The sequence below is a fragment of the Elephas maximus genome, chromosome 15 (assembly GCF_024166365.1).
Source record: "Elephas maximus indicus isolate mEleMax1 chromosome 15, mEleMax1 primary haplotype, whole genome shotgun sequence".
NCBI lineage: Eukaryota > Metazoa > Chordata > Mammalia > Proboscidea > Elephantidae > Elephas > Elephas maximus.
Window position 1 is genome coordinate 85426567 of NC_064833.1, and position 12497 is coordinate 85439063.

A 12497-nucleotide genomic window follows, 5' to 3' on the forward strand; every position below is an offset into this window, starting at 1 on the left:
AATCTCTCCACAGCCTCTCCAACATTTATTATTTTGTGTTTTTTGGATTAATACCAGCCTTGTTGGAGTGAGAAGAAATTTCATTGTAGTTTTGATCTGCATTTCTCTAATGAGTAATGATTGTGAACATCTCCTCAGGTATCTGTTAGCTACCTGAATGTCTTCTTTAGTGATGTGCCTCTTCATATCTTTTGCCCATTTTTTAATTGGGTTATTTGTCTTTTTGTAGTTGAGTTTTTGCAGTATCATGTAGATTTTAGAGATCAGGTGCTGATCAGAAATGTCATAGCTAAAAACTTTCTCCAGTCTGTAGGTAGTCTTTTTACTCTTTTGATGAAGTCTTTGGATGAGCATAGGTGTTTGATTTTTAGGAGCTCCCAGTTATCTAGTTTTTCTTCTGCATTCTTAATAATGTTTTATATACTGTTTATGCCATGTATTAGGGATCCTAATGTTGTCCCTATGTTTTCTTCCATGATCTTTATCATTTTATATTTAGGTCTTTGATCCATTTTGAGTTAGTTTTTGTGCATGGAGTGAGGTATGGGTCTTGTTTCATTTTTTTGCAGATGGATATCCAGTTATGCCAGCACCATTTGTTAAAAAGACTGTCTTTTCCCCATTTAACTGTTTTGGGGCCTTTGTCAAATACCAACTGTTCATATGTGGATGGATTTACGTCTGGATTGTCAATTCTGTTCCCCTGGTCCATGTATCTGTTGTTGTACCAGTACCAGGCTGTTTTGACTGCTGTGGTGGTATAATAGGTTCTAAAATCAGGTAAAGTAAGGCCTCCCACTTTGTTCTTTTTCAGTAATGCCTTATTTATCCGGGGCCTCTTTTCCTTCCATATGAAGTTGGTTATTTGTTTCTCCATCTCATTAAAGAATGTCATTGGGATTTGGATTGGAATTGCATTAAATGTATAGATCGCTTTTGGTAGAATAGACATTTTTATAATGTTAAGTCTTCCTATCCATGAGCAAGGTATGTTTTTCCCTTACGTAAGTCTCTTGGTTTCTTGCAGAAGTGTACTGTAGTTTTCTTTGTATAAGCCTTTTATATCTCTGGTAAGATTTATTCCTAAGTATTTTATCTTCTTGGGGGCTACTGTAAATGGCATTGATTTGGTGATTTCCTCTTCGATGTTCTTTTTGTTGGTGTAGAGGAATCCAACTGATTTTTTTATGTTTATCTTGTATCCCCATACTCTGCTGAACTCTTCTATTAGTTTCAGTAGTTTTCTGGAGGATTCCTTAGGGTTTTCTGTGTATAAGATCACATCATCTGCAAATAGAGATACTTTTACTTCTTCCTTGCCAATCTGGATGCCCTGTATTTCTTTATCTACTCTAATTGCTCTGGCTATGACTTCCAACATAATGTTGAATAAGAGCAGCGATAAAGGGCATCCTTGTGTGGTTCCCGATCTCAATGGGAATGCTTTCAGGCTCTCTCCATTTATGGTGATGTTGGCTGTTGGCTTTGTATAAATGCCTTTTATTATGTTGAGGAATTTTCCTTCTATTTTTCCTTCCTATTTTGCTCAGAGTTTTTATCATGAATGAGTGTTGAACTTTGTCAAATGCCTTTTCTGCATCAATTGATAAAATCATGTGATTCTTGTCTTTTGTTTTATTTATGTGGTGGATTACATTAATTGTTTTTCTAATGTTTAAGCATCCCTGCATACCTGGTATGAATCCTACTTGGTCATGGTGAATTATTTTTTTGATATGTTTTTGAATTCTATTGGCTAGAATTCTGTTGAGGATTTTTGCATCTATGTTCGTGAGGGATATAGGTGTATAATTTTCTTTTCTTGTGGTGTCTGCACCTGGTTTTGGTATCAGGGATATGGTGGCTTCATAGAATGAGTTAGGTAGTATTCCGTCCTTTTCTATGCTCTGAAATACCTTTAATAGTAGTGGTGTTAACTCTTCTCTGAAAGTTTGGTAGAGCTCTGCAGTGAAGCCGTCCGGACCACGGCTTTTTTTTTGGTTTGTACCAACAAGAATTGATAACGAAATTACTAGCAAAGACTGACCAAAAATTAACAATGCTTCTCTGCAGAAGTCTGTGATGAGCTTTGGATCTCCTAATATCAGTTTAGCTGATATTAGAAGCTCTTATGAGTCTTCATTAGGCATTATTAAGTTCATTTCACTGTAAATGTATTTTTCCCAAAACTTTACACATCTACCTTATATACAGACATGAATTAAAAAAATACCTTAATTAATTCAGTAAGCCTTTGCTGTGTGTTAGACATCAAGGGTACATCATCATTGTTTACACTGATAGATTACTAGTGAAGACCTGGATAATTATAATCAGGTGTCATTGAGGAAGTGTAGGTAATTAGGGAAGTACACAGCAGGAAATATCTAGGGAGATGGAAAAAAAGAACCTTGTTGTTGAATCAATTCCAACTCATAGTGACCCTATAGGACAGAGTAGAGCTGCCCCATAGGGTTTCCAAGCAGTGGCTGGTGAGTTTGAACTGCAGACCTTTTTGATTATCAGCTGAACTCCTGACCATTAGGCCACCAGGGCTCTCATCCATCTACAAAAAAAGCAGAAAGAAGAATAAGCATATAATATTTTCTGCAAATAATGAATGCCTTATATGTTTGTTTGCCAACTGCTCCCTCCCCCAGGAGGTATTTTCATAACCCCTGATATGCCAATTTATTTCACATGTTGTTGTAAAAAATTAGCAGAGTATGTGCTTATTAAAATGTCTTCTGCGGGGAAGGAGCAGTTTCCAGAAAAACGCAAAGGGTGGGTGTTATTTTAATAAAAACATGGTAATTGCTTTTCAAAGGGGATTTTAATCTGAACAACAAAGCACCCATATCATGGGAGTTTAATCCTCTGGATCAAGTGAAAGGAAATCCATTGTGAATCTTTGAATTTATGTGTGGTTCTTAGGTTTTTAATATTTCTCAGGCTCTCCAAAAAATGGTTTTTTATAAAACAGTGAATTACCTATGTGTCAGGGTTGTATCCTCTCACCATACATAGCTGTATGCTGAACAAATAATCTGAGAAGCTGGACTATATGAAGAAGAATGGGGCATCAGGATTGGAGGGAGACTCATTAACAACCTGCGTTATGCAGAAGACACAACCTTGCTTGCTGAAAGTGAAGAGGACTTGAAGCACTTACTGATGAAGATCAAACACCACAGCCTTCAGTATGGATTACACCTCAACATAAAGAAAAGAAAAGTCCTCACAACTCTACCACTAAGCAACATCATGATAAATGGAGAAAAGACTGAAGTTGTCAAGGATTTCATTTTACTTGGATCCACAATCAACAGCCACGGAAGCAGCAGTCAAGAAATCAAGACACATTGCATTGGGCAAATCTGCTACAAAGGACCTCTTTAAAGTGTTGAAAAGCAGAGATGTCACCTTGAAGACTAAGGTGCGCCTGTCCGAAACCATGGTATTTTTAATTGCATCATATGCATGAGAAAGCTGGACAATGAATAAGGAAGACCGAAGAAGAGTTGATGCCTTTGAATTGCGATGTTGGCGAAGAATATTGAAAACACCATGGACTGCCAAAGAACGAACAAATCTGTCTTGGAAGAAGTACAGCCAGAATGCTCCTTAGAAGCAAGAATGGCAAGAGTGTGTCTTACATACATTGGACATGTTGTCAGGAGGGATCAGTCCCTGGAGAGGTACATCATTCTTGGCAAAGTATAGGGTCAGCGGAAAAGAGGAAGACCCTCAATAAAGTGGATTGACACAGTGGCTCCAACAGTGGGCTCAAGCATAACAACAATTTTAAGAATGGCTCAGGACCAGGTAGTGTTTCGTTCTGTTGTGCATAGGTCGCTGTGTCGGAAATGATTCGACGGCACCTAACAACAACAACAACCATGGTATATCATGGATACTTTCAATTTAAATAAGAGATAAGCCTTACACAGTGATAACTATGTGCTAGGCATTGTTCCACATGCTTTACAACATGAACCTTTTTTTTTCTTTTTTCAATTTTTATTAAGCTTCAAGTGAACGTTTACCATTCCAATCAGTCTGTCACATGTAGGTTTACATACATCTTACTCCCTTCTCCCACTTGCTCTCCCCCTATTGAGTCAGCCCTTACAGGCTCTCGTTTCGTGCCAATTTTGACATCTTCCCTCTCTCTCTATCTTCCCATCCCCCCTCCAGTCAAGAGTTGCCAACACACTCTCCCGTGTCCACCTGATTTAATTAGCTCACTCTTCATCAGCATCTCTCTCCCCCCCACTGACCAGTCCTTTTCATGCCTGATGATTTGTCTTCGGGGATGGTTCCTGTCCTGTGCCATCAGAAGTTCTGGGGAGCATTGTCTCTGAGATTCCTCTAGTCGCGATCATACCATTAGGTGTGGTCTTTTAATAAGAATTTGGGGTCTGTATCCCATTGGTCTCCTGCTCCCTCAGGAGTTGTCTGTTGTGCTCCCTGACAGGACAGACATCGATTGTGGCCGGGCACCAACTAGTTCTTCTGGTCTCAGGATAATGTAGGTCTCTGGTTCATGTGGCCCTTTCTGTCTCTTGGGTTCTTAGTTGTCGTGTGACCTTGGTGTTCTTCCTTTGCCTTTGCTCCAGGTGGGTTGAGACCAATTAATGTATTTTAGATGGCCGCTTGTTGGCATTTAGGACCCCAGGCGCCACAATTCAAAGTGGGATGCAGAGTGTTTTCATAATAGAATTGTTTTGCCCATTGACTTAGAAGTCCCCTCAAACCAAGTTCCCCAGACCCCAGCCCCTGCTTCGCTGACCTTTGAAGCTTTCATTTTATCCCGGAAACCTCTTTACTTTTAATCCAGTCCAATTAGGCTGACCTTCCTTGTTTTGAGTGTTGTCTTTCCCTTCACCAAAAGCAGTTCTTATCTACAGATTGATCAATAAAAAGCCCTCTCCATCCCTCCCTCCCTCCCCCCTTTGTAACCACATAAGTATGTGTTCTTCTCCGTTTTTTCTATTTCTCAAGATCTTATAATAGTGGTCTTATACAATATTTGTCCTTTTGCAACTGACTCATCTCGCTCAGCATAATGCCTTCCAGATTCCTCCATGTTATGAAATGTTTCAGAGATTCGTCACTGTTCTTTATCGATGCATAGTATTCCATTGTGTGAATATACCACAATTTATTTACCCATTCGTCCGTTGATGGACATCTTGGTTGCTTCCAGCTTTTTGCTATTGTAAACAGAGCTGCAATAAACATGGGTGTGCATATATCTGTTTGTGTGAAGGCTCTTGTATCTCTAGGGTATATTCCGAGGAGTGGGATTTCTGGGTTGTATGGTAGTTCTATTTCTAACTGTTTAAGATAACGCCAGATGGATTTCCAAAGTGGTTGTACCATTTTACAATCCCACCAGCAGTGTATGAGAGTTCCAATCTCTCCGCAGCCTCTCCAACATTTATTATTTTGTGTTTTTTGAATTAATGCCAGTCTAGTTGGTGTGAGATGGAATCTCATCGTAGTTTTAATTTCCATTTCTCTAATGGCTAATGATCGAGAGCATTTTCTCATGTATCTGTGGGCTGCCTGAATATCTTCCTTAGTGAAATGTGTGTTCATATCCTTTGCCCACTTCTTGATTGGGTTGTTTGTCTTTTTGTGGTTGAGTTTTGACAGAATCATGTAGATTCTAGAGATCAGGCGCTGGTCTGAGATGTCATAGCTGAATATTCTTTCCCAGTCTGTAGGTGGTCTTTTTACTCTTTTGGTGAAGTCTTTAGATGAGCATAGGTGTTTGATTTTTAGGAGCTCCCAGTTATCTGGTTTCTCTTCATCATTTTTGGTAATGTTTTGTATTCTGTTTATGCCCTGTATTAGGGCTCCTAGGGTAGATCCTATTTTTTCTTCCATGATTTTTATCGTTTTAGTCTTTATGTTTAGGTCTTTGATCTACTTGGAGTTAGTTTTTGTGCATGGTGTGAGGTATGGGTCCTGTTTCATTCTTTTGCAAATGGATATCCAGGTATGCCAGCACCATTTGTTAAAAAGACTATTATTTCCCCAATTGACTGACAGTGGTCCTTTGTCAAATATCAGCTGCTCATACGTGGATGGATTTATAACTGGATTCTCAATTCTGTTCCATTGGTCTATGTGCCTGTTGTTGTACCAGTACCAGGCTGTTTTGACTACTGTAGCTATATAATAGGTTCTGAAATCAGGTAGGGTGAGGCCTCCCACTTTCTTCTTCTTTTTCAGTAATGTTTTGCTTATCCGGGGGTTCTTTCCCTTCCATATGAAATTAGTGATTTGTTTCTCTATCCCCTTAAAGTATGACATTGGTATTTGGATTGGAAGTGCGTTATATGTATAAATGGCTTTTGGTAGAATAGACATTTTTACTATGTTAAGTCTTCCTATCCATGAGCAGGGTATGTTTTTCCACTTAAGTATGTCCTTTTGAATTTCTTGTAGCAGAGTTTTATAGTTTTCTTTGTATAGGTCTTTTACATCCTTGGTAAGATTTATTCCTAAGTATTTTATCTTCTTGGGGGCTACTGTGAATGGTATTGATTTGGTTATTTCCTCTTCGGTGTTCTTTTTGTTGATGTAGAGGAATCCAAGTGATTTTTGTATGTTTATTTTATATCCTGAGACTCTTCCAAACTCTTCTATTAGTTTCAGTAGTTTTCTGGAGGATTCCTTAGGGTTTTCCATGTATACGATCATGTCATCTGCAAATAGTGATAGCTTTACTTCCTCCTTACCAATCTGGATACCCTTTATTTCTTTGTCTAGCCTAATTGCCCTGTTTTTTTAGGACTTCAAGTACGATGTTGAATAAGAGCGGTGATAAAGGGCATCCTTGTCTGGTTCCCATTCTCAAGGGAAATGCTTTCAGGTTCTCTCCATTTAGGGTGATATTGGCCGTTGGCTTTGCATATATGCCCTTTATTATGTTGAGGAATTTTCCTTCAATTCCTATTTTGGTTAGAGTTTTTATCATAAATGGGTGTTGAACTTTGTCAAATGCCTTTTCTGCATCTATTGATAAGATCATGTGGTTTTTATCTTTTGTTTTATTTATGTGATGGATTACATTAATGGTTTTTCTGATATTAAACCAGCCTTGCATACCTGGTATAAATCCCACTTGATCACGGTGTATTATTTTTTTGATGTGTTTTTGGATTCTATTGGCTAGAATTTTGTTGAGGATTTTTGCATCTATGTTCATGAGGGATATAGGTCTAAAATTTTCTTTTTTTGTAATGTCTTTACCTGGTTTTGGTATCAGGGAGATGGTAGCTTCATAGAATGAGTTGGGTGGTATTCCGTCTTTTTCTATACTTTGAAATACCTTCAATAGTAACGGTGTTAAGTCTTCTCTGAAGGTTTGGTAGAACTCTGCAGTGAAGCCATCTGGGCCAGGACTTTTTCTTGTTGGAAGTTTTTTGATTACCGTTTCAATCTCTTTTTTTTGTTATGGGTCTATTTAGTTGTTCTACTTCTGAATGTGTTAGTTTAGGTAGGTAGTATTGTTCCAAGAATTTATCCATTTCTTCTAGGTTTTCAAATTTGTTAGAGTACAATTTTATGTAGTAATCTGATATGATTCTTTTGATTTCATTTGGTTCTGTTGTGATGTGGTCCTTCTCGTTTCTTATTCGGGTTATTTGTTTCCTTTCCTGTTTTTCTTTAGTCAGTCTAGCCAGTGGTTTATCAAATTTGTTAATTTTTTCAAAGAACCAGCTTTTGGCTTTGTTAATTCTTTCAATTGTTTTTCTGTTCTCTAATTCATTTAGTTCAGCTCTAATTTTTATTATTTGTTTTCTTCTGGTGGTTGATGGGTTCTTTTGTTGCTCACTTTCTATTTGTTCAAGTTGTCGGGACAGTTCTCTGGTTTTGGCTCTTTCTTCTTTTTGTATGTGTGCATTTATCGATATAAATTGGCCTCTGAGCACTGCTTTTGCTGTGTCCCAGAGGTTTTGATAGGAAGTATTTTCATTCTCGTTGCATTCTAAGAATTTCCTTATTCCCTCCTTGATGTCTTCTATAACCCAGTCTTTTTTCAGGAGGGTATTGTTCATTTTCCAAGTATTTGATTTCTTTTCCCTAGTTTTTCTGTTATTGATTTCTAGCTTCATTGCCTTGTGGTCTGAGAAGATGCTTTGTAATATTTCGATGTTTTGGATTCTGGAAAGATTTGTTTTATGACCTAATATGTGGTCTATTCCAGAGAACGTTCCATGTGCACTAGAAAAAAAAGTATATTTTGCAGCAGTTGGGTGGAGAGTTCTGTATAAGTCAATGAGGTCAAGTTGGTTGATTGTTGTAAGTAGGTCTTCCGTGTCTCTATTGAGCTTCTTACTGGATGTCCTGTCCTTCTCCGAAAGTGGTGTGTTGAAGTTTCCTACTATATATGTGGAGGTGTCTATCTCACTTTTCAATTCTGTTAAAATTTGATTTATGTATCTTGCAGCCCTGTCATTAGGTGCGTAAATATTTAATATGGTTATGTCTTCCTGATCAATTGTCCCTTTTATCATTATATAGTGTCCTTCTTTATCCTTTGTGGCAGATTTAAGTCTAAAGTCTATTTTGTCAGAAATTAATATTGCTACTCCTCTTCTTTTTTGCTTATTGTTTGCTTGATACATTTTTTTCCATCCTTTGAGTTTTAGTTTGTTTGTGTCTCTAAGTCTAAGGTGTGTCTCTTGTAGGCAGCATATAGATGGATCGTGTTTTTTTATCCAGTCCGTGACTCTCTGTCTCTTTATTGGTGCATTTAGTCCATTTACATTCAGCGTAATTATAGATAAATAAGTTTTTAGTGCTGTCATTTTGATGCCTTTTCATGTGTGTTGTTGGCCATTTCATTTTTCCACATGCTTTTTTGTGCTGAGACGTTTTTCTTAGTAGCTTGTGAGATCCTCATTTTCATAATGTTTAACTTTGTGTTTATTGAGTCGTTACATTTTTCTTGAGTTATGGAATTGATATTCCTTTTTGTGGTTACCTTTTTATTTACCCCTATTTTTCTAAGTAAAAACCTAACTTGTATCCTTCTATATCGCCTTGTATCACTCTCCATCTGGCAGTTCAATGCCTCCTATATTTAGTCCCTCTTTTTGATTATTGTGATCGTTTATCTATTGATTTCCATGATTTCCTGTTGTGTGTATTATTTTGTTTATTTATTTATTTTTTAGAATTAGCCTTAATTTGTTTGTTTTTGTGCTTTCCCTATTTGAGTTGCGTTGATATCAGGACGTTCTGTTTTGTGACCTTGTATTGTGCTGGTACCTGATATTATTGGTCATCAGGCCAAACAATCTCCTTTAGCATTTCTTGCAGTCTTGGTTTAGTTTTTGCAAATTCTCTAAACTTGTGTTTATCTGTAAATATCTTAATTTCTCTTTCATATTTCAGAGAGAGTTTTGCTGGATATATGATCCCTGGTTGGCAGTTTTTCTCGTTCAGTGCTCTGTATACGTCGTCCCATTCCCTTCTTGCCTGCATGGTTTCTGCCGAGTAGTCTGAACTTATTCGTATTGATTCTCCCTTGAAGGAAACCTTTCTTTTCTCCCTGGCTGCTTTTAAAATTTTCTGTTTGTCTTTGGTTTTGGCAAGTTTGATGATAATATGTCTTGGTGTTTTTCTTTTTGGATCAATCTGAAATGGGGTTCGATGAGCATCTTAGATAGATATCCTTTCGTCTTTCATGATGTCAGGGAAGTTTTGTGTCAGGATTTCTTCAACTATTTTCTCTGTTTTCTGTCCCCCCTCCCTGTTCTGGGAGTCCAATCACTCGCAAGTTATCCTTCTTGATAGAGTCCCACATGATTCTTAGGGTTTCTTCATTTTTTTTAATTCTTTTATCTGATTTTTTTTCAGCTATGTTGGTGTTGTTTCCCTGGTCCTCCAGAAGTCCCAGTCTACATTCTAATTGCTCGAGTCTGCTCCTCTGACTTTCTATTGCGTTGTCAAATTCTGTAATTTTATTGTTAATCTTTTGGGTTTCTACATGCTGTCTCTCTATGGATTCTTGCAACTTGTTAATTTTTCCACTATGTTCTTGAATAATCTTTTTGAGTTCTTCAACAGTTTTATCAGTGTGTTCCTTGGCTTTTTCTGCATTTCATTTGTGATATCTTTAAGCATTCTGTAAATTAGTTTTTTATATTCTGTATCTGATAATTCCAGGATTGTATCTTCATTTGGGAAAGATGTTGATTCTTTTGTTTGGGGGGTTGGAGAAGCTGTCATGGTCTGTTTCTTTATGTGGTTTGATATGGACTGCTGTCTCCGAGCCATCACTGGGAAACTAGATTTTCCAAGTAGTTGGCTAAAAAAAAAAATTCACTCAGATCCCTATCTGAATTCTCCCTCTGGCTCCGGGTATTCGGATGTTAATGGGGCCCCCTGGGGAGGGTCGGGGACGGATCTGAGAGCTAGGAGTGTAGCACCACAGAATATAGAGCTGAACACTGTGTTCACACTCCGCCCCCCTTCGCCAAAATCCGGGCGGGATGGGTCCCCGGCTAGGACACTGCTTTCCTTGCTCGGAAACCAGTCACTTCCTCCCGGGGACTTCTCCCTCCGGTGCGCGGCACCGCTCGCGGGCACTGGGTGGGCGTTTCCCACACGAATGGGTGGGCCCGCCCCCAGGGTCTATTCAGGCGATTATAATTGGGCCCCACGGTCACGCCCCACTCGTGCGCGCTCCCAAATCCCAGCAGGACGGCACCCCATCTGGGACGCTGCTTTCCCCGCTTCGGGACCAATCACTTCCTCCCGGGGACTTCTCCTTCCGGTGCGCCACACCTCTCGCGCGAACTGGGTGGGCGTCACTCGCACGACCAGGTGGGCCCGCCCCCTGGGTCAATTCAGGGTAATAAAAATGGACCCCGCGCTCACGCCCCGCCTGCGCGCGCCCAGATCCCAGCAGAATGGCTCCCCGTCTGGGATGCTGCTTTCCCCGCTTTGAGACCAGTCACTTCCGGGGATTTCTTCCTCCAGTGTGCCGCGCCACACGCGTGGACTGGGTGTGCGTCCTCCCGCACGAACGTGTGGGCCCCGCCCCGGGGTCACTTTAGGGAAATATAGTTGACCCCCCCCCGGCTCGCGCCCGTCGGCTTCTCGCCTAACTCCCGGCGGGATGGCACCCCAGCTGGGACGCTGTTCTCCCCACTCCCAGATCAGTCACTGCCTCCCGGGTGCTTCTCCCTCTGGCTGCACCTCTACGCCGCCCGCGCCAACCAGCTAGACTTCCTCCCGGGATGGGTTCGGGGGGGAAGGGGTGGGCCCCCTTTCTGTGCCGTCTGCCCCCCTGGGCTCTGCCCCAGATCGGGCTCTGAAGGTCACCTGCCTGGTATGCTGGCTCCTGGTTCTGAAAACGGTCGCTGTCTGCCCGTATTTGTTCGTTTTCCATCTCTAAGTCTGTGCTTGTTCAGAGTTCGTAGATTGTTATGTATGTGATCGATTCCCTTGTTTTTCCGAGTCTTTGTTGCAAGAGGGATCCGCGGTAGCGTCCACCTAGTCCGCCTTCTTGGCCCCACCCTCCAACATGAACCTTTTTGATCCTCAGTGTAAAAATAACTATCATGTGGTAAAAAAAAAAAAACCTGTCTGTGGTAGGTATTGTATTTATCTCCATGTTACAAATGGGGAAACTGACAACTCAAGGTCACACAGTAAGTGGCAGTGATATGACCTTTACAGCAGCCCTAGTAGCTCCTTGACATCTGTTGTATTTATCAGGATAGCAACAATGAGCTCAAACATAAACAATGAATGTGAGCATGGCACTGGTCCTGGAAGTGTTTCATTCTGTTATACACGAGGTCACTATGAGTCGGAGCCTTCTAGATTGGCACCTAACAATGACAACAGCTTTTAGAAAGGAAAATCTCCAGTCATCCCGGTGTAATACTCCCAACATCAGTCCCCTGGTTCCCCAGAAGGGCCAGTACTTAGAAGACATGTAGTTATCTATCAGGTTAGACAAGTACATGGCAAGGTTTTCCTACAAGTCTTCAACAGGAAGCATCACTTAGACAAGGGATTTATGCTGACCACTGCTTCACCAAGATAATATGGTGGGGCTCTGGTTGTATGAGGTGCCTGTCAGAGTCATCTGGAGAACTTTTTTCACAGGTCATAAATTTTACTCACTGAAGGAGCCCTGGTTGCCCAGTGGTTAAAGCATCTGGTTGCTAATCAAGAGATTGGTGGTTTGAACCCATCAGCTGCTCCTCAGGAGAAAGATGTGGCAGTCCGCTTCCATAAAGATTTCAGCCTTGGAAACCCTATGGGGTTGTCCTACTGTGTCCTATAGGTAGGATTGCTATGAGTTAGAATTGACTCAATGGCAAATGGTTTAGTTTTTTGGGTTTGGTTAGAGAGGATTGGGGTGAGGCCCAACTACATATCTTTTTCAAAAGCTCTCTGAGGTCACTTCTAAAGCAGGTATCTTCATCTTCTTCCTTCCTCCAAGGTGAAAGCTACTG

The 12497-nt window shown here is 40.3% G+C and overlaps 1 protein-coding gene across 1 annotated transcript in view; it reads right to left on the reverse strand.

Annotated features, from left to right (window-relative positions):
• Positions 1-1683: 1683 nt before the first annotated feature.
• The window catches only part of LOC126058685 (translation initiation factor IF-2-like), a 255299-nt gene continuing 244485 nt past the window's right edge, over positions 1684-12497 (reverse strand). Inside the window, exon 4 of the mRNA XM_049853904.1 lies at positions 1684-2566. Within this exon, the coding sequence (XP_049709861.1) occupies positions 2423-2566 (144 nt within the window). The 3' untranslated portion in view covers positions 1684-2422. The remainder of the gene's footprint in view (positions 2567-12497) is intronic.